Here is a 21,255-nt window from a genome sequence, read left to right on the forward strand (position 1 = left end):
TAGAATTTAAAACTAATTATTTAATGAATTTCCCTATTTTGATATGGTGAAGTTTTCAAGTTTTTTTTATTTGTGTTAGCTCAATTGGATAGTTCAATATATTTGCTTCGGGTTAAAAATGAAAAAAGAAAAAGTTTGAACATTTTTTTTTTTTAATTTTTAAGGTACTACTTTTTTTTGTTTAGGTATAGTTAAATAAATTCAATTACATTTAGTTTGAGGGGAAAAAATAGACCAATGTGCTAAATTAGAATTCACTAGCCATGTGAGGTTTTCGATCCAATTCGTACTACTAACATTTTTCAACTAATAAAAAACAATCTACTTGCTTGAATGTTGGTACGATCCTTCTTTCTTGTAATATTTGGTTGAACTAAAAAAAATATAATGTAGGTGATGCTTTTATTTTCTTTTTCAATTTAAAGTACTTTTTTATTTCTTCCTCAATGTGAGAAAGAGATGTAGAACATGAAGGAAATTAGAGGAAAGGAACCAAAAAAAAAAAAGAAAAAAGAGAGAGAGGCACATTGTACTTTGAATGGCCATGTCTTAATTAATAATTATAATCAAAGTAAGAAGTTATTATTTTTAATAAAAATGATTTATTTAAAACTTTTAATTTAGGAAAATACTCTTTTATAGATCTGTATTGATTTTCTTTTATTTGATTCCCACATAGGAATCCAACAAATTTTCAACAGATTCCAACTCTCTATGCTTAATTTTTATGTAATTAAACTCAAAAGAAACACAAAATTGCTTTAAACCAAAAAACTCATTAAAGAAATTGTATGCTAATTATTACTCTCCAACTTCTTGAGAATTAATGAAGTAGCACATTATATGGCCATAATTTAAAACAAGAACTCCAAGAAACCTCAAACAATTTTATTTTCAAAACAATATTTAATGTCATTTTTTCTTTTTCTTTTTTTGAATTTTTTTTGGTTGGCTGCAATTCAAAGAGAGATCAGAAAGATATGGATAAGAGAAAAATAAATAAATAAATAATAATAAAAAAAACAAAATTTAAATTTTACAAGAAGAGAGAAATTAAGGAAACAAATATTTGATCGATTAGTGTTTTATTAAATCCGTCTCCAGCGGCCGGAATCTTGTCTCTCTCTCTCTCTCTTTTTTTTTTTTTGCAAATGCATATAAAGGAAGATGAAAAAATTTCCATCATCTCTATGGGAAAATTCATGTCAATTTAGAAATTTGTCAATTAATTAAATTATTACAGATGAAGATCCAAACTCACTTGGTCCGCTGTTTTTGCCTCGTAAACAAACCGGCCGGTCTGATGAGACCCGCCGGACCCACCGCCACTAACGGCGGTGCCACCACCACCACCGGCGCCTTTCATCATATCATCTCCGGAAAACAACGGCAACGGGTGTATGGACGAGCGCTCCCGACCGCCAAACGAAGACGGTAAATTACTATTTTGAACGGCCGAGATTCTCCACATCGCCAACGGGCTCCCGTTTATAGGCGTCGCGGTTGCTGCCGACGAATACTGCCCACCAGAGCTACCGTAAAATCTTGTAGCAGCAGCAGCCGCAGCCGTTGCTGCTGGCGAATTTCGATTCCAAGAAGGGTAATTATTAATGTGAGTGGCGCCTAGGCGTTGGTAGTTCATGAGGCCGTAGACATGAGCCGCATCTGAAAAGGGTCCAATTCCATGAACCATAGCGGCTGCATTAGACTGAAGGTGAGCCCTTTTTGCATGTTGGCGCTCTCTTTTGTGAGCATTTTGGTGTCCTCCTAAGGCTTGAGAAGTAGGGAAATTTCTACAACAGTAATGACATTCAAATCTCCGGCTACTTTCTCCACCGTTGTTGTTGTCGTTGTTGTTTTCTTTCGCATCTTCGCATGCAATAATAGTTTCGCCCGATTCGGATTCCTCAATGGAAGAAGCAGAGACGGTAGCAGCGTTTCGACTTCCAAATTCTATCCCGAAAAGCCTAATGCCCTTTTCTTTCGGTGCAGGACGGATGAAGGGAAGTTGAGAGAAAGACTCGACGTTCATGAAATCATGAGTCTCTCGTTCACTGGTACTCTTGTCCATGAAAGTGGAATATGGTGGTGTTGGGGCCGTGGGGTTTTTGAAAAACCTATGCCGCCCACCGAGGAGAGAATTAATAACAATCGGTTAATCACGGCAGAGGAGGAAGAAGAAGAAATTAGAAAAGGAAGAGAATATAGTGATAAAGAATGAAGTTGAGTCTGAGTCGAGTTTTGTAATGGGAGAAGAGGGAAGGTGGGGGAGAAATGTGTGTGGGGTCTATAAAGGGTGTGAGTGTGTATTGGGGGATGACCCATCTGAGAGTGAACCCTGACAAGCCCACAAGTTATGATCACAGAGGCTTTGGCTTCTCAAAGTACCATCTTGGCTTCCTTATTTTTTTTGTTTGATGTGGAAACTTTTTTTTTTCCTTCTCTCTCTCACCCACAACCCTTCTCTCCTCTTATTTACTCTCTTCTTTAATTAGCAAAAAAAAAACTTTACTTGAACTGTCATTTTTTTAGGGTTATACTTTTAGGGTTTCTGACTCACAAGTTTTTTTTTTTTTTTGACCATTCCCAACTTAAGTTTGATATTGGAAATTTGTTTATCTTAGATTTAAGTTTTATTTATTTATTTGTATATTTTTCATGCTTTTTTTTTTTTTAAAAATACACATATATTTAACAAAATTCTAATTCATGATATAATCCTAGTCTTTTTATGATAAAAAATAATTCAAATTTCATTTAATTTGTGACTTTATTTTTTCTAGCTTCAAATGTGAAAAAAAAAGTTTAATTTCAACTTTATTGATCCTATTCTTAGGACTTTTTTTTGGGTAAGAGTTTAAATTCCAACTAGATATTGTTATTGTCTCAAATAAGGTGATCTTTATTTATGTTAACAAATGCATGGTCTCAAAGTGAAATAACTATGTTGTAGTTTACTTATATTATACGTATGATTTTTTATTTTTTATTTGAGTTGAAGGCTCAAATATTTATACACCCAATATAACTTTATGGTAGTAAAAAAAAAATGTAGTCTATATAAGTATGATGGACCCTATGATTTGATCCATTAAATGAGGAAGGGTCAAGAAAACAAATTAATTCTTTTAGCCTAAATATATTAGAAAGATTAATATAATTGAATTATCTACTTTTTTCTTTTTTTTACCCAAAAAGATGATCAGGTGGGTATATCATAATGATTTAAATCCAACAAAATTATTACCATAAAAGGGTGAAAATTATGATCTTACTTTCTTTGGTTAAAAAACAAATCCTATGTTGAAGCTTATGAACCTAAAAGAAGGAGCTTTAATATATATCTTCTGACAATTACTATTTTTGGAGAAGAAATATATATCATATCATAAAAACAAAAACAAAATATTTTGACATCCCATCATTCAAAGCAAATAGAATATTATTTAACAACTATATATTGATTACACTAACTAATTAAGCCTTTAATATAAAAATTAGTTAACCACACCTTGAGAATAATTTAATTAATTAAAATTTTATTCATCTAAATTTTAGATTATCCACTCCACTATACTGAATTAAGAAAAAAAGAAAAACATGGGTACTATTATTTTCAATTTTTACCTTTGAACTTTCAATTTCATCCCACTAGAGATTTTGTTGAATGTTATGATTTGTATACCTTCTATTCTTTGTTGAATGTTACTATTGGTATATCCTTCTATTTAATCTTTACTAATTTATCAACTAATTAATTTTAGCTGGAAAGCAATGTAAAATTCTTCTAATTTTTTTTTTCCAATTATATCATCTTGTAAACCATTGGAATATAGTGTGAGTAATCTATAAATTAACCATTTAAATAGAGCTTTGTAAAAACCCGTGGAATTTAACAAATATTTAGCTCTAATGTTTATTTAATCTTACCGACTGTGTTCGTGACAATTAATACGATTTTAAAAAAAACATTAGAGCTAAATATTTGTTTAAATTGTATAAATTTTTACACAGTGCTATTTAATGGTTAATTATTTGAACATTATTACTCACATTTCCAATGGTTTTACAAATTGATAGAATTGAAATTAGTTCTCAAAATATAATTGCCTCTGCAAGTTAAAAGAAAATCTATCAAAGTTGTGCTAAGATTCAATGACATAATGTAATGTCACCCATAATTAATCAACACTAATTAATTAACTCATTGTCTTTAATTAATTATTTGATAGTGAAAGGCAGCTTCTTATAATTAACATAAAAGCTGGATAATGCTTGTGTGATTAACCACCCAATGTGTCTGATTAAGGAAGATCACCTTAATTAATTTGATCATACTGAACTTGGTAGAAAAATCAACTATTGATTATCTCAATGTAAATTCGAAAATAATAACGATTAATGTTAACAATTTCTATTGGTTTAAGATATTAATTAAGACTTCTTCAAATTGTCTAAATTAAAATTTCTATCTTGTCCGAACCAAAAAAAAAAAAAAAAAAAGAAGAAGATTAAATTAATTGTCTAAATCTTTGTTTAAAAGAGAAAACAACAACACATAAGTGAATAAAAAAAAACTCGTAAGAGGGATGTGTTTGATATTTGTTTATATATTTTTATTCTTAAAAAAAATCATTCATACATCGGTGTGATCCTACCCGCACTAATATATCAAACTCCATCAAAATTTTGCAGTTAAATTTATTGGAACAGAAATTATTAAGTTGGGTGATCATCGAAAAAGTTGTAGATATTTTAATCATTTTTTTAAAAAGAATTCATAAATAATTTCTCTATGTTTTTGGAGTATTCAAGCTAAATTCTAATAATGAGAAAAGTAAATATGTATATATATATATTTTTTCTAAATCAAGAATTTATGAAATAAAGATAATATTTCAAAAGTAATTGAAAAAGACCAATAACTATACCATAAATTAAACAACAGCCTTATTTTCTAAAGAGAAAAAGAAGAACTAAAGTAAAAGAAAGAGTCCATTCAATTGTACGATAACATGAACTCAATTGACACCTATATGTATTTGAGAATAAGAGATCTCAGTTCAAATTGTCCACTCCAAGTTGATATTATTACAATACTTTTTTTAAAATTCAACCAAAATAGGAGTAAAATTAATATTTTTTACAACCTAGTATTTGGGTTAGTTTTGAGTTGCTTTGATATTTTTAAGTAAATGACTAATCATATCCCAAAGTTAAAAGCTAATAATTTAAAATAAACTTAAACACACAAACAAAACAAAAAATTATGGAGGTTTGAACAATACACAAAAGCATATGCTTCATACGTACACTGTATATTAAATCACTAATTAAATTTTAAAAAATGGATGAAATTATGATAAATTTGATTAATTCGTCAAAATTAAAGTAATTTTATGATCATCACATCAAACATTAACTATATTGCTTTATTAATTTCTTTTAGTCCAACAATCATGACAAGATAGTTATAAGTGATCGAACCATAAATTTTTTAAAAATAACAATTAATAAATTATGTCTTATCGACTAAACTATATATACTCGAAGTTAGGTACTAAAATTAATTTGAACTAAGTTTATATGTTTTAATTGTGTAAAAGATTCAAAATAATCATTATCAAACAAAACATAAGGATAAGACAACGACTTTGAACGCGTAGATGTCATTGGTGTACATATACTCACATATATGTATATATATTAATTAGAGATGCATGTAGTGTGTCCATCAGTCACTAGACACATTTAATATGAAAATGTGGTTGTAATTAATTTATTAAGAAAATGTAAAAGGGGCAAGGTGATTGATACTGAAAGAAATGAGCATTATGAAAACATATCTAAGTTTGGTTGGTAATTCCTAAATTTCTTTTTGTGTGTGTGTCTAGAACTGTCTTTTTTTGTGTGTAAAAATATATATAGTTTTTGAAGTTTGAATTCTCTCTCAAGGACCAGCATACTGGTAGTTGGTGTTGGCTCTTTATAGCTTTGTTGGGTGTTTTATATCAGCTTGCACAGATCTGAATAAAAACTGTGGTCCTCTCTCTTCCAAAAACAATATATACTTATAATGCATGTATAAACCCTACACGAATGGCCAAAAAAACCCACATCCCTATCCTTTTTACATATATAATAATTTTATGGACACCCAACGGTTTAATGTGTGACCGTCACAATGTGATTCACTACTCACCTTTCACACTTATCATTCTTCTCTTCTCACTGTGTTGGCTTTTGGTAAAGTGCTACAACAGTGGTTGTAAGGATGAGAACATCCAATTTTCCATCTCTGGGATGATGCGTGGAAAGGTCATGCGGTTGAACTAAACTTACTTAGCAAAACACTTTAACTAAAACCAGTACAAAATTGTTATTCACATTGTTTTTGTCTACCTATATCAAATAATTTAACTTTTAATTTTCTTCTCTCACTCATGAGTCTCTCTCTTGTCATAAACTCTCTCTCTTTCTCTCTCTCTCTCTATGTGAGAGAGGTAACAAAGTACAAGTGATGCAATGTCTCTTTCATCCTTTACTTTGGTTGAGACATTATAATTACCCTTCAAGCTCCCTTTGCTTTCCTTCTCCTACCTTTACATATCTATCTGAATCTTTCTCTCTATCCCATTTTACTGTCAACTTTCTCTCTTCTCTTCTCTTCTCAAAATTTACCGTTTACCGTTAATGGCATTTTCCACTCTTTTTTTATTTTTATTTTTACTTTTATTTTAACTAAGGTTAAGTTTTTTACTCTACGAACTACACAAATTCTCATTCTTTGTTCAAAACCATACTGTGTATTACTTTTTCTTATAGCAAATGAAATCCCTATATATATATATATATAATTTCAATATCTAACTTTACTCTCTTTTAGATAAAGTCTAAGATATACATTAATTCACACTCCTTTAAGATTTTAGTTAGAAATTCGATGAAAATTTTACTCATTTTAAGGGGTGTTCTTGAAAACACATAAAAACTCCTAGAATCAAGTTCAAATTGTAGGATCTCTCTTCTGTTTGTACTATAGATTTGATACATATGTTGACTAGTTAAGTTATGTTGAAATAATAACAAGGCATGCATATTTATTTATATTTAATGTATTTGAGCTAAATCTTCCAATCATATATTTGAAGAGAGTATCTATTTTATTTTAAAAGTATCAAATGAGAAAAAAGAGGGCATCTAAGTTAGAAAAATGAAAAAGACATCCACAATAATATTAATCAAGATGTTATGAGTACTTCTAAAGTACAGATCTAAAATCAATAAATCCATAATCTTCAACTTAAAAAAAGAAAACCCCCCAAAAAGTAAAAAGATTGTAAATATATATATCTATATATATATATATACACACACACACACTTGGAGAGAACAAAAACTTTTGAATTGAAAGGAACATATAATAAGCATCATTTTCAATGACAACAATAAACAAATGTACATTTTAAAAGTTAGCATTTGCCTCTTTATGAAGAGGAAGAACAAATTGAAGAAATGTTTTTTTTTTTGCCCCAAGTGGGAAGAAGAAAGAAAGAAAGCCAAAAATCAATTGTACATAGAGAGTATTTAATTAAAAGTAGAGTTGTAACCTAAAGCAATAGAATATTGAAAGCAACACACACATGAAATGGAAATCCTTTTTGCTTTGGAGGGGGGCTCACACTATACGTTTCAATTTTATTTATTTAATTTTTCCTTTTCACTTCTATATATATATATATATATAGGGAAAATCTTCTTTAGATTTCTACCACTCATATGGATTATTCTTAACCTAATAAAGTTATTATTTAGATTCTTCTTCTTCTTCTTCTTCTTCCCAATAATATTTCTGTATAGAAAAGAAAAAGGAAAGGGAAAAAGAGAAAAAGGGTAATTTGACATTTCTTAAGAGGTGGATTTGAGAGTGTAAAGAGGTGTCAACCTGAATTAGTGTATTTGGTCAGAAATGGCAACTTTAAAGATATTTTTGGGGAGTATTTCTGCAAACCAGTCTGGCTTTGACACTCGTTTTGCAATTATTCTTCCTCAACTGCTTCTTCATAATTCTACCTTTCTTTGCAACCCCAAGACATGTCCTTTTCCCTTCTATCTCTCTTTCTCCCTCTCTCTTATGCATGATTTCTTGGGCCTTAGCTTTCTCATCAATTTATGACAACTTCTTCTTATCTTATACTCCATTATCTTTACTCTTTAAATTAAAACACATATTTATACATATATACCATGGTGATGATTGTTAAATATTATTCCTTACTGTATAATGATAAACAACTTTAATTAGTATATAAACTTCCATGCATAAAACATCCATTACCATGGTAAAGATTAATGATTTATGACTTTCTTACTATACACTTTATTAAAATTAAAAAAATATTAAGATCTATAGTAGGTTTTGGAATGTCTTAAATATGTTATCTAACGTTTCAAATAAACAAATATGGAGTCTCACTTAATTGTTTTCGTTTTTATGTTATATATGATTTTGACTTTAGAATTTAATTAGAAGGGCTATGGAAACTCTCTCCTAACTCTTTTGCAATATGTAATCTCATATTTTCTCTCTAGTTATCTTTCATTTTCGATTTTACAACGATAGGAATGGAGAGAGATGGGGCTAAGGCTGGGGCTGTCTGGTTGGAAAAAGTTGTCATTTGTACCTCATATATGTGTATACCACAATTTTCATTGTTCTTGTGGATTTACTCCTCTACTTGAGGACTGTTTTCTTTTTCTCTCCATATAAATCTACCCTACATGATTCTATAATTTCTTTAGTAAAAGTTGTTCAACAAGAGAAGTCTTATCTGTTCATTTACTCTTTGTTGGGAGACACATTTTTCTAATATATTTTTCACAATGAAGTATAATGTATAAGTATGTTTTCAAAATTTAGAGTGAAAATGTGAATATAATTACACTTGCACATTTCTATTAAACATATATTAAGAACGTAACCATTTTTATTTGTACTAGTTTGCAGTATCTTTGGTTGAAACGCAAACATCATAATTACTTTTCGAAAAGTCTTCCTTTTATCAAACACATATATTATTTCACTTAATTGGAATGTTTTACTAGTCTAATTAACATCTTCTCTTGTTTGTATCTACTTTTAACTTCAAAATTCGTGGTATGATAAGAGTGTTGTATAAATATGTTAATTAAGTGAGCAAGATATTTTGATGCATCCACTAATGTTTATCTTAAAAGAAAAAGATTTTTTTGTTAATTCTCCTTGGGTAGATAGATATTTATGAAAGAGGTGAAGATAGGTTTGTTTATCATATATTTATGAGTGTTTAATTTAGCAATCAAATTATCACAAGAAACTCATTATAGAAAGATGGGCAAAATAGAGATTTTGGCAGTGATATCTCTCACAAAGTGGACCATGGCAACAAGCCAACATGCTCACTCAAAAATCCACATCCCATCTCTCTCCCATGGCTGACCCAAAATAAACACAAAACAAAACAAAGACAAGAAGAGAGAGAGAGAGAGAGAGAGAGAGAGAGAGAGAGATAGGCCATTGATCGATCTTAGCTTTGCAGCCTCTTTCAATCCATGAAACCCCTCTTCTTTGCCATTAAAGTCACACTCACAAGACTATGGGGACCATATTTTTTAATTTTTCTTTCTTTCGATGCAACTGCACCACTTATGTAATTATTATATATCTATTTTCTCCCCTTTCTTAAAGCCTTATCTTTGATGATGATGTGAAGCTCCTAGCTCTCTTTCATTATAAACTTTAATTCATGTGTGCCACCCCGCCTTCTTATGTGACGTTTCCTAGCTAACTACTCTCTCTTCTTTACTTTCTTTTACTATGAGTGTGTGGTCAAAATCTTTGTTATTTGATAACCATTTTCATTCACACATCCTTACTCTTTTTAGCTTAAGTTAACGTTAGGGACAGTGACCTTTCAAATATCTTTAACAAGGTAGGTTGGTTCATACCAAATAATTGTAAATAGTAATTTATTTTTGATCACTTATATACTAGCGGTCTTTCTTTTTACTTAATGTGAAACTTTGGTTGCATTTCCAACAATTAATGTCTAGTTTGAAAGTTTTACTCAATCTGACGTTGTGAATATGTGAACCTAAAATATTTTGCTCTAATATCGTATGAAAGTCACTTATTAACAAACTAAAAAAATTTGAAAATTTTGTAGAAAACCAAATAAGTGAGAAAATCGATATTTTTTAAAGAGTAAATGATGAAGATTAATTATATCATCCATCAATTTTGATGTCCTAAATAAAAAAGGAAATGATCACATATTTACTAAGTTCAAACCTAGAATTTTTTACTATGACTTCTTTGTGTTAACTACCAATCAACCCTAAAACTTAATTAAACTGTTGAAATAACTACATGGTTTTGATAGGATTGAATGCTTTAGTGCTAGATATGATGGCATCCAATCACTAGTTGGATTTTGGCCTAGTTTCCAAGTCCATGGCTGTGTGTGGCATGTGAGTAAGTTCTTTTTTTTTAAAAAAAGAATTTGTGAATTCTATGGTCTTAAGCTATATAATAACCTCATGTATATATAGAGTCAAACCTTCTAGAAAACATATCTCAAATTATAAAATAAAACTTCAATAACTTTCACGAACTTATAAATCAAACATATATAAGCTACATAATGACAAGTTCTTATGACACTCATTATTATTCCTTCAATTACAATTTGTATAACCTGAACTTTAGCTGTCTAGGCTTCCCAAATCTTGGGGACTAAGGTCGTTGTTGCCCGGAAGGTTAATGAATATTTATGACCTAATTAATCTATAGCCGATAAAAGCATGATATGTCCACATAACAAGGGTAGGAAGTTGGTATCTCAACTACTAGATTGACACATCTTTAAGTACACTTATCACATTTCATGTAAAAAAAAACAGTAATGCATATATATTAAAGAGTGATACCAAGAGCTTGAAGGAGTAGAGTTCATCCATCCAACTTTGTTTGGAAAATATCCACAAATTTAAACATTTTACCATTTGATTATGAATTTTAAACCAAAACATCTAATTATTCGTCATATCACACAATACGTAATTTTAATGAGAAATTTAAGCGCCTATCTACTTTTATCTCAAACAACGTATCTAATAATAACCCTTCCTACTTCTCCAAATGAGTATAGTAGGTTGGCATCCCCATCACTATATGTTCCAAAACAAAAAGTTTTGTATTGTTCATCTTTTAACAGTCTAAACTTCACTCTAATAAAAAAACTTAAAACAAAATAAAACAAAATCGTTATCCATTCTACAGAATATCATATTGTATTATACTTTTTATAAAAATCGAGAAACTATAAACTGTAAAAATCAACAAAGAAGGATTTACATGGATCACTAACAGGGGTATATTAGCTATGTTCATGACTAGAAAGATAATCTTTTTTATTAATTAACAAAGAAGAACATCAAATAATACAATTGTTCTAAGTTGCCTCTAGATTAAAGAGTTTATATACAATGTACTCCTCTAAATCTTAGGACCAAATATCGAGACTTGATCCGTACTTAATAATTTGAAATTCCGCCAGAAATAACCATCATGACGGTATATCATATAGGTAGTCACAAGTGTGTCTCTCTTATTGTGCTTCGTTCTTTCTCTCTATTATAGAGAGGCATTTAAGGAGTTATAGGAAAGGGTTTGGATTGATATTGTCTTTTGTGGCACTGGAGAGAAAGGTCACTATCCTCTTGTTCCTTATCTTTCTCTTTGGCAATAAGGCAATGGGCAATGAGGTGGCTTGAGAGTGACTTTGCCTTAGAGAAAAACTCCTGTCCAAAGCCCTACTAATATATCATGACCCCTTTTAATATATATATATATATATGTGTGTGTAATATTAAAATTTGAGCAAATATTATAATATTATTACATATCATTTTCTTCTCTCTTAGCCAACAACATGTGTGTTTCTCTTTGGTGGACCATATAAATGAATAGAGATTTTGATTCATCATAAATTATTATTACACTCTCTCTTCTCTTCCCTCCTCGTCATGTCCCTTTTATTAACCCCTTCTTTTTGATGCGACATTCTCTTATTCTTTGTCTTTCTCTCTTTTCTTTCTTTGTTTTTTTTCTTCCAGCAACCTTTCACACATTCTTATTTAACTAATCTTACGTTATTTCTTTTAAACACACACGCATATATATTATATAAACTTTTATCATTCCATCCTAATGATTTCCTAATCGGCTTGACATGGCTTTTCTAATTATGTTTTTGTTACCTTCTTAATAATATAATAATCAACTTTCTTTTTTAAAAAAAAAAAGCAAATTGGAAATTAAATTACTTGATTTGGGTTTTCAAGTGGATACAACAAAACATGTATACAAACTCATGGCTTTGATTCAACAAAAAACAGTGTTTATAGGTTTAATTAGTTTTTTTAAAACAACATGAAATAATTATTAAAGGAAGCAAATTGTAAAATTGCAAGTTTGTGGCAAAAAAAAAAAAAATTCTTGAAAGCAACAAAATTAAGTGCATTAGAGAGGAGAATTTGAAGTTTGAAAAGAGCTTCTCATAAAGGTCAACCATAGAGTTCAACTTACGGCCCCCATTATAAGTATCTAACATACTATTGGTTGGAAGTGAACAATCATAAAAAAATAAACAAATAAACTTCAAATTTAAAATTTTACCCTCCTAATTAAAACTTTCAATCTAATTTACTTTGTGGTATATTCCATCTATACGGATCAAAAGAAATCTCTTTTAGCGTTGTATTCAATAGATCAAAATATGATGAGAATGCTACGAACGTGTCAATTTAGCGTTAGAGATATACCTTTTTGTTTGATAATTTCACTTTCTTGTATTTTATTAAAAAAATCTTAAATTTTAAACATTATATTCAATGGGTCTTTAGATCTGTATGTTAATATGTTTTTATATGTATATATATCCATCAGATGTATGCTATTAAATGTTTATATGTTTTCATCATTTGTTCCAAATTTTCCCAACCACCTTTGATTGGATTTTTCGAAATTAAAACGTAATTAATTACTCTTTCTTTAAATGTATATTTTTCCTAAAAAGGAAAAAGAAAGAAAGAAAAAACTATCTGCCGTTTTTGTTATATCATTCCTTTTTATCACAGATTTTCAGAAATTCTATCTCCGGAAATTTTGTCTTCTCCTACTTTTATTAATTATGTTCTTAGCATTATATTTTTTATTACATAATTTTAAATGCTTTCTCTTTTGTATTTTTTTTTCTTAAATCTTACTTTTTATTAACCATGGATTTTGTTTTCTTAGGAAAAGAATTCTACAAATATATATCTACTCATTTTTGTTTCACATTAACTTTTTAAAGAAGTTTTTTAATGAAAAATATATGTCTTAACAAGAAAAAATTATACTTAAATGGCTCATCTGAGTGAACTAACATTTTCTTAACTTATGTACTTATAAACTGTGACATAAGAAGTCATCCTTCACTAAATTGATTTAACATAATCTTTAAATTTGTTATCTTGAAAGGAAATAATTCTTAACATTAACCATTCGATGATTATAAATGGTAAATTTATTGAAAATATTTATAAAAATATAGCAAAATTTCATATTTCAAGTTCAAAATTTTATTCTAAAATTTAACTAACTAATATAGTTCATCCCAACAAAAGAAACCCACGAAACAACTAGTAAAATCCAAAAATATACATTTTTTTTTGGGTACTTTTTATACTAAGTACAAATCTCACTAACTAAATGATTGGAAAGTGTTTAAATTTACTCTAGGTTTAAAATTATTTTAAAATATAATATTTATTACTTAGTATGAAAACCACTTTAGAAGTATTAAATTGAACATTCAATTAGTTTGTAACCATTTATATATATATATATATATATATATATATATATAGAAAAATGTTGTTTTGGTAGAATTAAGAAATGGATGGAGAAATGTGTATATATATATACATATGGTAGAATTTGAATAGTAGAAGAAAAAGAAATGTAATAGTTACTACATAAAGTATGTGGACAGAAAATGTAATGGAAAATCTAATTGGTTGTTACCTTAATAGGGAAAAATTGTAATCTTTAGGTTGTGAAATATTTAAGAGAAATAAAAAACATGTCACGTGTGTGGGTGATTCACATATAAAATTTAGTACAAAGTTCATTAAATACTATACTAAAAAATTTAATTAATTTTTATACTTATGGTGACAGGAGAATGGAAATGTTTCATGGTCCTCTTTCCCCTTTTGTAGCCTTCACTGTCTTCTGACCATCCTACTAAATATATACACATATATATATATCAATATCAATATCTAAACCTTCTAATCTTTTTTTCTTAGGTAAAATAAATTTGGTTAATGAGATGTTAAAATTATTAAATTTCAACTAAGTGCTGTATTTTTAGATTTACATTCAATTTTTTATAACAATTATTTTTTATTATCAAATAATTAATTTAGGTTATGCAGAATTAGTTGGAAGTGAAATCAATTTATAAACAAAATATCTAATTAACTTGTTGTAACTTAAACTTAAAATTTATTCAATACTATTTTACTTCTCTTCATCACTACATTGATCTCCAAAAGCAAAGAGTTGACAATAATTATATTTTGAAAGTTACACAAATCACAAACTAAACCTTAGTTATTCCAAGTTAATTTTAATTAAAATTGACGAAAGGAAGAATATCCTTTTTCTCCTAACAAAATATAATAGGTGAAATGCTTTTTTAAAACTTCTAAATAAAAAAATATTTACATTATCTTATTTTATTTTTAAAATAAATATATTTAGAATACATTTTCATTTAGTAAGTGAACAATTAAAATAGATATTTAAATATATTTTAAACAACTTTCACCAACAAAAATATAAAATAATTTTTTTGAATTTTTTTTTATTAAATCAATCCAAACCCCAAATAATTCTATTGTGGTTGTTTTCCAAGAATTTATTTGCATTATTATTTTTAAAACGAGGAAACATTTTTAATAATCTTTAATCATTTGTCCAATTTCAAAATTAAGTTAAAATGAAAGAAAATGTTTATTTAAAAATATTTTCTTATACTATATTTGGTTAATAGTTCCATTTTTTTCATTATTTTTGTTTTAAAATTTTGGTTAGAATTTAAAAAGAATTATTCAAGAAGAGAATTGAGGGGAAAAAGTTATCATATACACATTGCTTTTTTTTTTTTCAGCAGCAATTAATAAACTAAAATTAATTTTTTTTCACAATTAGAATTCCGAAAAGAAAAAAAAAAACTTAAAAAGGTTTAGATGATCTCAAATTTATTGTATTAATTTTTATGTTACCTTTAAAAATCACTATCTATATATATATATATATATAAAAGCTTCAAACATACTTGGATATCTTTTTTAAGATTAGTTGAAAATAAAAAGACTAATATTTAAAAATTAAATTGAACAAGTCAACCGAGCTAAAACTCTGTTTTCACCAAATATATATTTTTTCTCAAGAAAAAGAAAAGAAAATAGGAGTTTATTTTTCTCTATTTAAAAATAGTTTTTCACGCTGATTTATTTGGCAGTGATGTGACTAAAATATGGATAACAAACAATGATGTAAAATGATTCCATATTATTATAAGCATGGTTATTTTTTTCAATAGTAATTCAAGTGGACATGGAAGATTCTTCAAAGTATTGAATAAATTAAATAGTCATAAATTAGGATAAATTTAGTTTAAAAGTAATGTAGTAAAATTGATATATATATATAATAAGAATGTTTTGTTGTTTTGTTTTGTTTAGATATATATATATATATATGTATATATTTGTATTATAAAAGGAAAGAAAAAAGATTAATGAATAGAAATGGGTAGTAGGTTTAGGAAATTGATAGGTTATATATTGGTAGTGAGACATGATTATTATTGTCCAAAAGTATAGTGAAGCAATTTTAGGACCACAAGAACCCATCAGCATCTTTTCAGATGATGCACTAACAATGTGCCTGTGGGGACTTACTCTCTTAATTATCTCACACCATTTGGTCCCTTCTCCATTTTTTCTTTTTCTTTTCTAATACTCTATTTTCTTTCCTCTATTCTTTTAACTTTCAACACCATTTTCTATAAAATTAAAATTTTTAATTCTAATACCAACATTAATCTATTACAATCTATCCAAACTTAGTACTTAACTGTGTTTACATCACTTAACACCTACTTTTCATCCCTTTTAATATATTCTTATATCCAATAAGTATAATTATATATATATTTTTAAAAAAATTAATGGTAGAAATTGAGTACTTCAAATTATATAATTGTTATCCAATTGAGCCTCCAAGAATTTATCTCCATGCGAGAAAGAAATTAAATGTATATATGTGTAAAGTGAGTTCATAAATCTTAATTGATTTCTCAAAACTATGTTATTGGAAAAGTTAAATATCTCAAACTATATATATATATTTTTTTTTGTTCCTTTTCAATAATGAATGGTTGAAGTTTCTAGGTTCTCAATGATGACAATGATTAATTTTATTTTTATATGGTTTCATTCAATCTATATTATTAAAGAAAAAAAGCATTACAAAGCAGCACGTTCCACCAAAATTCTCTATCTATCGCAACCATCTATTTTTTCACTTTTAGTTTCAAATATGATAACTAATTAAGTGAATTTTATTTTTTAACATATACATCTTGCTATTTGTATAGAGTTAGATGTTCAATTTTAATAAATCATTACAATATGTATAGTAACCAATAAGCGTAGACTTAATCTAATATCACATACTACTCGCATGCATGCACTATATAAAATCGAAACTAGATAAATCCTCTGAAAGCAATTAACAAAATATTATTCTACACATATTTTAATTAAACAAAATATAAATGCTCTTTTATCTATCTTCAAGAATGTATTTTCTTTCTAAAACAAATTAGAATGTTCCTTAAAATAGTTTTAAAATATATTTTAATCATTATTTTTTAAATTAAATAAAAGTAATTTTAAAAAAATACGTTTGGTTCATAAGTCAATTAAAATATGGTTGGAATTTGAGATTTTCAAAACTTTTTTCCTATATTTTGAATTTTAAAAACAACTCTGCTAGTAATAAAAAAAAAAAATCAAAAGTCAAATAGTTACTTTACTATAATTACTTTCCTCAATTTTAGTTTTTTAAAAAATTAGCTTAAATTCATATAAAAGTAAGAGAATTGAAAATTACTTTACTATAATTACTTTCCTCAATTTAATCATTAGGCTAAAAATATTAAAATTTAAAAACTACTCTAAGAGTATGACTATATTTTTTTTTAATTTATAAGTTTATATCAAACTTTGATATTATTTAAAATTAAAATTTCAATTAATTAAAGAAAGAGTAAACAATAACTCTTAATGAAGTAGTAAAATAAAATTATAGAAAAAACAAAAGAAAATCATTGATAGAATAAAAACATTATGTTCTCCATCCAAAAGATACATCACAATCAATGGTTTGGAATGATCAAGATGTGTGGGAATTATTAACAACTCAAATTTGGATGTTGAAATGTTTACAACTTTAATTTAATTTATCAGCCACATCTATTGAGATTTTTATATTTTTCAAAATATGGTTGGAATGATCAACCAAAGTCATTTTCGAATCTAATATAAGAATCAATATGAACAGTGACTAATCATTAATACATGAAACATGATATAAATGAAATTATTTACATAGCTAAATTACAAATTCATTTTTCTTTTGTTTCTTCTGAGTTTTTTTTCTAATAATATATAATCTCCACGTTATCAAAACCCTCTTTTTAGATTTTAGAATCTCTTTCTTGTAGATTATCATTTAATATTACATGTGTTCAATAAATTTTTATATATGGTTGGAAAATTACTTTTCTTTTTTATTCTAACATTTTAGATCTCGGTTTTATTTGGTGCATTTAATTTCTATATCTTGGGTTTGATTTTTTTATTTCAGTTTGGTGCTTTAATATACTTTTAGTCTATCCATTAATTTTAAATAAACTATCAATGAACTTAATCCCTAACAAATTATGAAAAACGGTGAAACATTCTTTATTTAGTTAAAAAAAAATTTAATTAGTCTTTTTAAAAAATCAGAAAATGTATATAACAAAACAAACAAAAATGAATACGTTGAAGTGTGTCACAATAAGCATAATTCAATCGATAAAGTGGTTCCACTCGTGCTATCAATTTCAAAGTAAGAGATTCAATTTTTTCCACTTCACATGTTGGCAGAAAAAATGATCAAGCTGAATTATTGTTTATAAGCTTAATCATCGACAACCATTTAATTTTGAAAAACTAAACTTATGAAGTTTCTTTTTTTATATATATATTTTCTAATATTACTTTTAAAATATGTGGAGAGGATCCAAAGACATCACAATTTTCATAGTTTACCCTCAAAATATCAGTTAAATTTTAGATCAAAGTCCATGTTAAATTTGATAATTCATATTAGTTTAGGAAACAACAAAAATTGTTCTACATTTTATTTAAAAGAAAAATTGATTAAAATTACAACATTTTCTTAGATTAGAAAAACAAAAAAACATTGAAATTAAAGTATTTTTTTAATTAATATGAAAATACATCATTACTAAAAACAGCTCAATCCTAAAAACTCCTAAAGAAAACAGAATGACTCAAAATATGAATGAAAATTTAATCCGTACCTCTTGAGAAAAGGATGAGACTAATATTAGGGACTCACTGTCTATTTAACTTATCACAATTGACATGAGTATATTTGCCTATAAAGTATAATAGTTAAAATTGTCAAACTAACTCATAATAATGTATTATTTTTCTGAATGTCGACCCATTGGTAATCTTTCTTTCTTCTTTGAAGCTAGTGTAAGCTAGTGCAAAGATAGTTCATTATTCTAATAATCAGATCTAACCTATCCTTTATCATTTACAGTACAGTCTCTACTTCTTCCGATCCGATACGGTCTCGCTCAATTAATCTTCGCCTTACTTGAAAAGCGTGATAACAAGGTTCGCTTTCAAAGAGATAGACTTGGATTACTTGCTCAGTTCCTCAATCAAATTTCTCATTTGACTTCTTCTCCGTCCTACGTCCGCAGTCTGGAGTCCGCAGTCCGCAGTGCCAAAGAAAGGTCCAGGTGATTTATCCGTAGGACCATCCATATGGAAGGAAGGAGTCCGGAGTCCGGAGTCCGCAGGATTTATCCGTAGGACCATCAAAGAAAGGTCCAAGGTCCGGAGTCCGCAGTTATCTGAGTAAATATAGTAGAACTTTTAATTTAATTCGGATTATATATTTTGAAAATTATTTAAACACTTATCATTTTTTTATAGGACAATGAGGTTGCACATGTATCATCCATTCCCTTTGTATAACATTGAAAACTTGTCACCTATTTTTAAATTAACTTACGAATTAGTTTTACCCTAATATATATGTCTATCTAATCAATATGAGATTTTGGTCGCATCTTCAACAATATTCAACATCACAAACTCGTGTTACACTAAAATTACAAACATACCATATGAACCTATTTTTATAAAAACAAATAAGTAATTAATGTATAAGGTATATGATGCAAATATTGAATTATTGTACGACCAAAATACTCATGATTGTGACTCATTATTCTTTTAACATGAAAATTGCAATAATGTGACACATTATTGAATATTATAAAAAATTGTTTATGATCCACGCAAGTGTTGTTTGAACGAGATAAAAATAGTCAACCGTAATTGTTAGTAAGTAAAAGATAATTTAGGAAGAATTAGGGGTGTGTAAATTCATGCAAAAGTGTGGTTGTGTGTTGATGACATACAATGTATAATAATGAAAAGGTTGAAAAAGGAAAAGAGAGAAGCAGAGAATCATTCACACAAATCCATGTCCTTTTTATATATTTGGACAGTAAAGTGAGAGCTGAGACGAAGAGCCAATATTTTTATGTGAATTTGGTAGTTGTTAAGTTTGCAATAACCCTTCACATGAATAATAATGTTCCCTCCATTTACTTCATTTGCTGCAATATTTGGTCCACATCTTTAAATAAAGATGTTGACTTGACAACTCTATTTTATTTTAATTTTTTATTTTCTTTACTTTTAAATTATAATCTTCTTTCTTTTTTTTTTTTACTCGAGTCGGTTTGTTTTTCATAAGTTTTTCTTGAAATTTCACACAAATATTTAATATCCGTTTCATTTCACTTTTTAATATTCGATGTAATTATCAGCAAAAAAAAAATCAAAACTATATTACAATTGAGTTCTGTTTGAATATTGAAATATAATATAAGAAGGTCTTCGTGATGATCGGGGCACCCCAAATCAATTACACCTTTTTTATAAAAAATAATCAATACAACCGGTATTATTAACTACTAATATTCTAATTAATATATATTTCTTTAATTGCCTTTAGTAATTAAATTAATGTTTAATATAAAATATTCTTTTATTTTAAGCGATTAAATAATTAACTAATATATCAATGTATCGCAAGAATACTAAACTTATTATATAATCTCTCATTTTGATCTACCTCCTATATAGGTATGTAATGTACGTATGTACGTAGAAATGTACGTATGTACATACATACATATACATGTGTATAACTTTAAAAGTAAGCATTATTGAAGTTTATTTAAAACTAACGTTGTGAAGTACGATTGAGTTGATTATTTTAACCAACTCAATCCAGCTCAAGTTGATAGATGAAACCATAGAGAAAAACATTTTCTATCGCACGAATAAGCAAAAAAAAAGAAGAAAAAGAGCATAAAATTAAAAGAAAAAAAAAAAACTAGGAACACAAAAAATTATTCACATGAAAAAACTCCAAATTGAAGAAAAAACAAACTAAATCTATGTGAAAAAATATTATAAAAAGACTATTTAAAAGCATCATATCGCTCACACAACCGAGTTAATATATCAAACTTAAAATGTTTCAAATTAAAATAATTTAAAATAGATGAAATAAACGTGCTTGGAGTTCATGAACAACAAACTAGAAAACACGAATGAGTCAACTTCTTTTAAAGTGTTTGAAGTTCTTCTTCGATAATTTTCTTAAATTTTCAAAGGTGAGATAACCACTCTTTTCATATTTAACCGAAACTCAACAAAACACCAACAAAGGAAAGTTTAGAAACTTGAATCCCATGTCTTGTTTCA

At 27.5% G+C, this 21,255-nt stretch overlaps 1 protein-coding gene across 1 annotated transcript; it reads right to left on the reverse strand.

The window, feature by feature from the left end:
• Positions 1-1,053: 1,053 nt before the first annotated feature.
• On the reverse strand, positions 1,054-2,284 carry LOC101222540 (zinc finger protein 8). The gene has a single exon (XM_004136680.3). The coding sequence runs from the start codon at positions 2,069-2,071 to the stop codon at positions 1,238-1,240; it is 834 nt and encodes a 277-aa protein (XP_004136728.3). The 5' UTR covers positions 2,072-2,284; the 3' UTR covers positions 1,054-1,237.
• Between the last annotated feature and the right edge of the window lie 18,971 nt (positions 2,285-21,255).

The sequence above is a fragment of the Cucumis sativus genome, chromosome 3 (genome assembly GCF_000004075.3).
Source record: "Cucumis sativus cultivar 9930 chromosome 3, Cucumber_9930_V3, whole genome shotgun sequence".
Taxonomy (NCBI): Eukaryota; Viridiplantae; Streptophyta; class Magnoliopsida; order Cucurbitales; family Cucurbitaceae; genus Cucumis; species Cucumis sativus.

Coding starts and splice junctions, on each gene's coding strand:
- LOC101222540 (XM_004136680.3), bottom strand. CDS start 2,071: ATGGACAAGAGTACCAGTGAACGAGAGACTCATGATTTCATGAACGTC.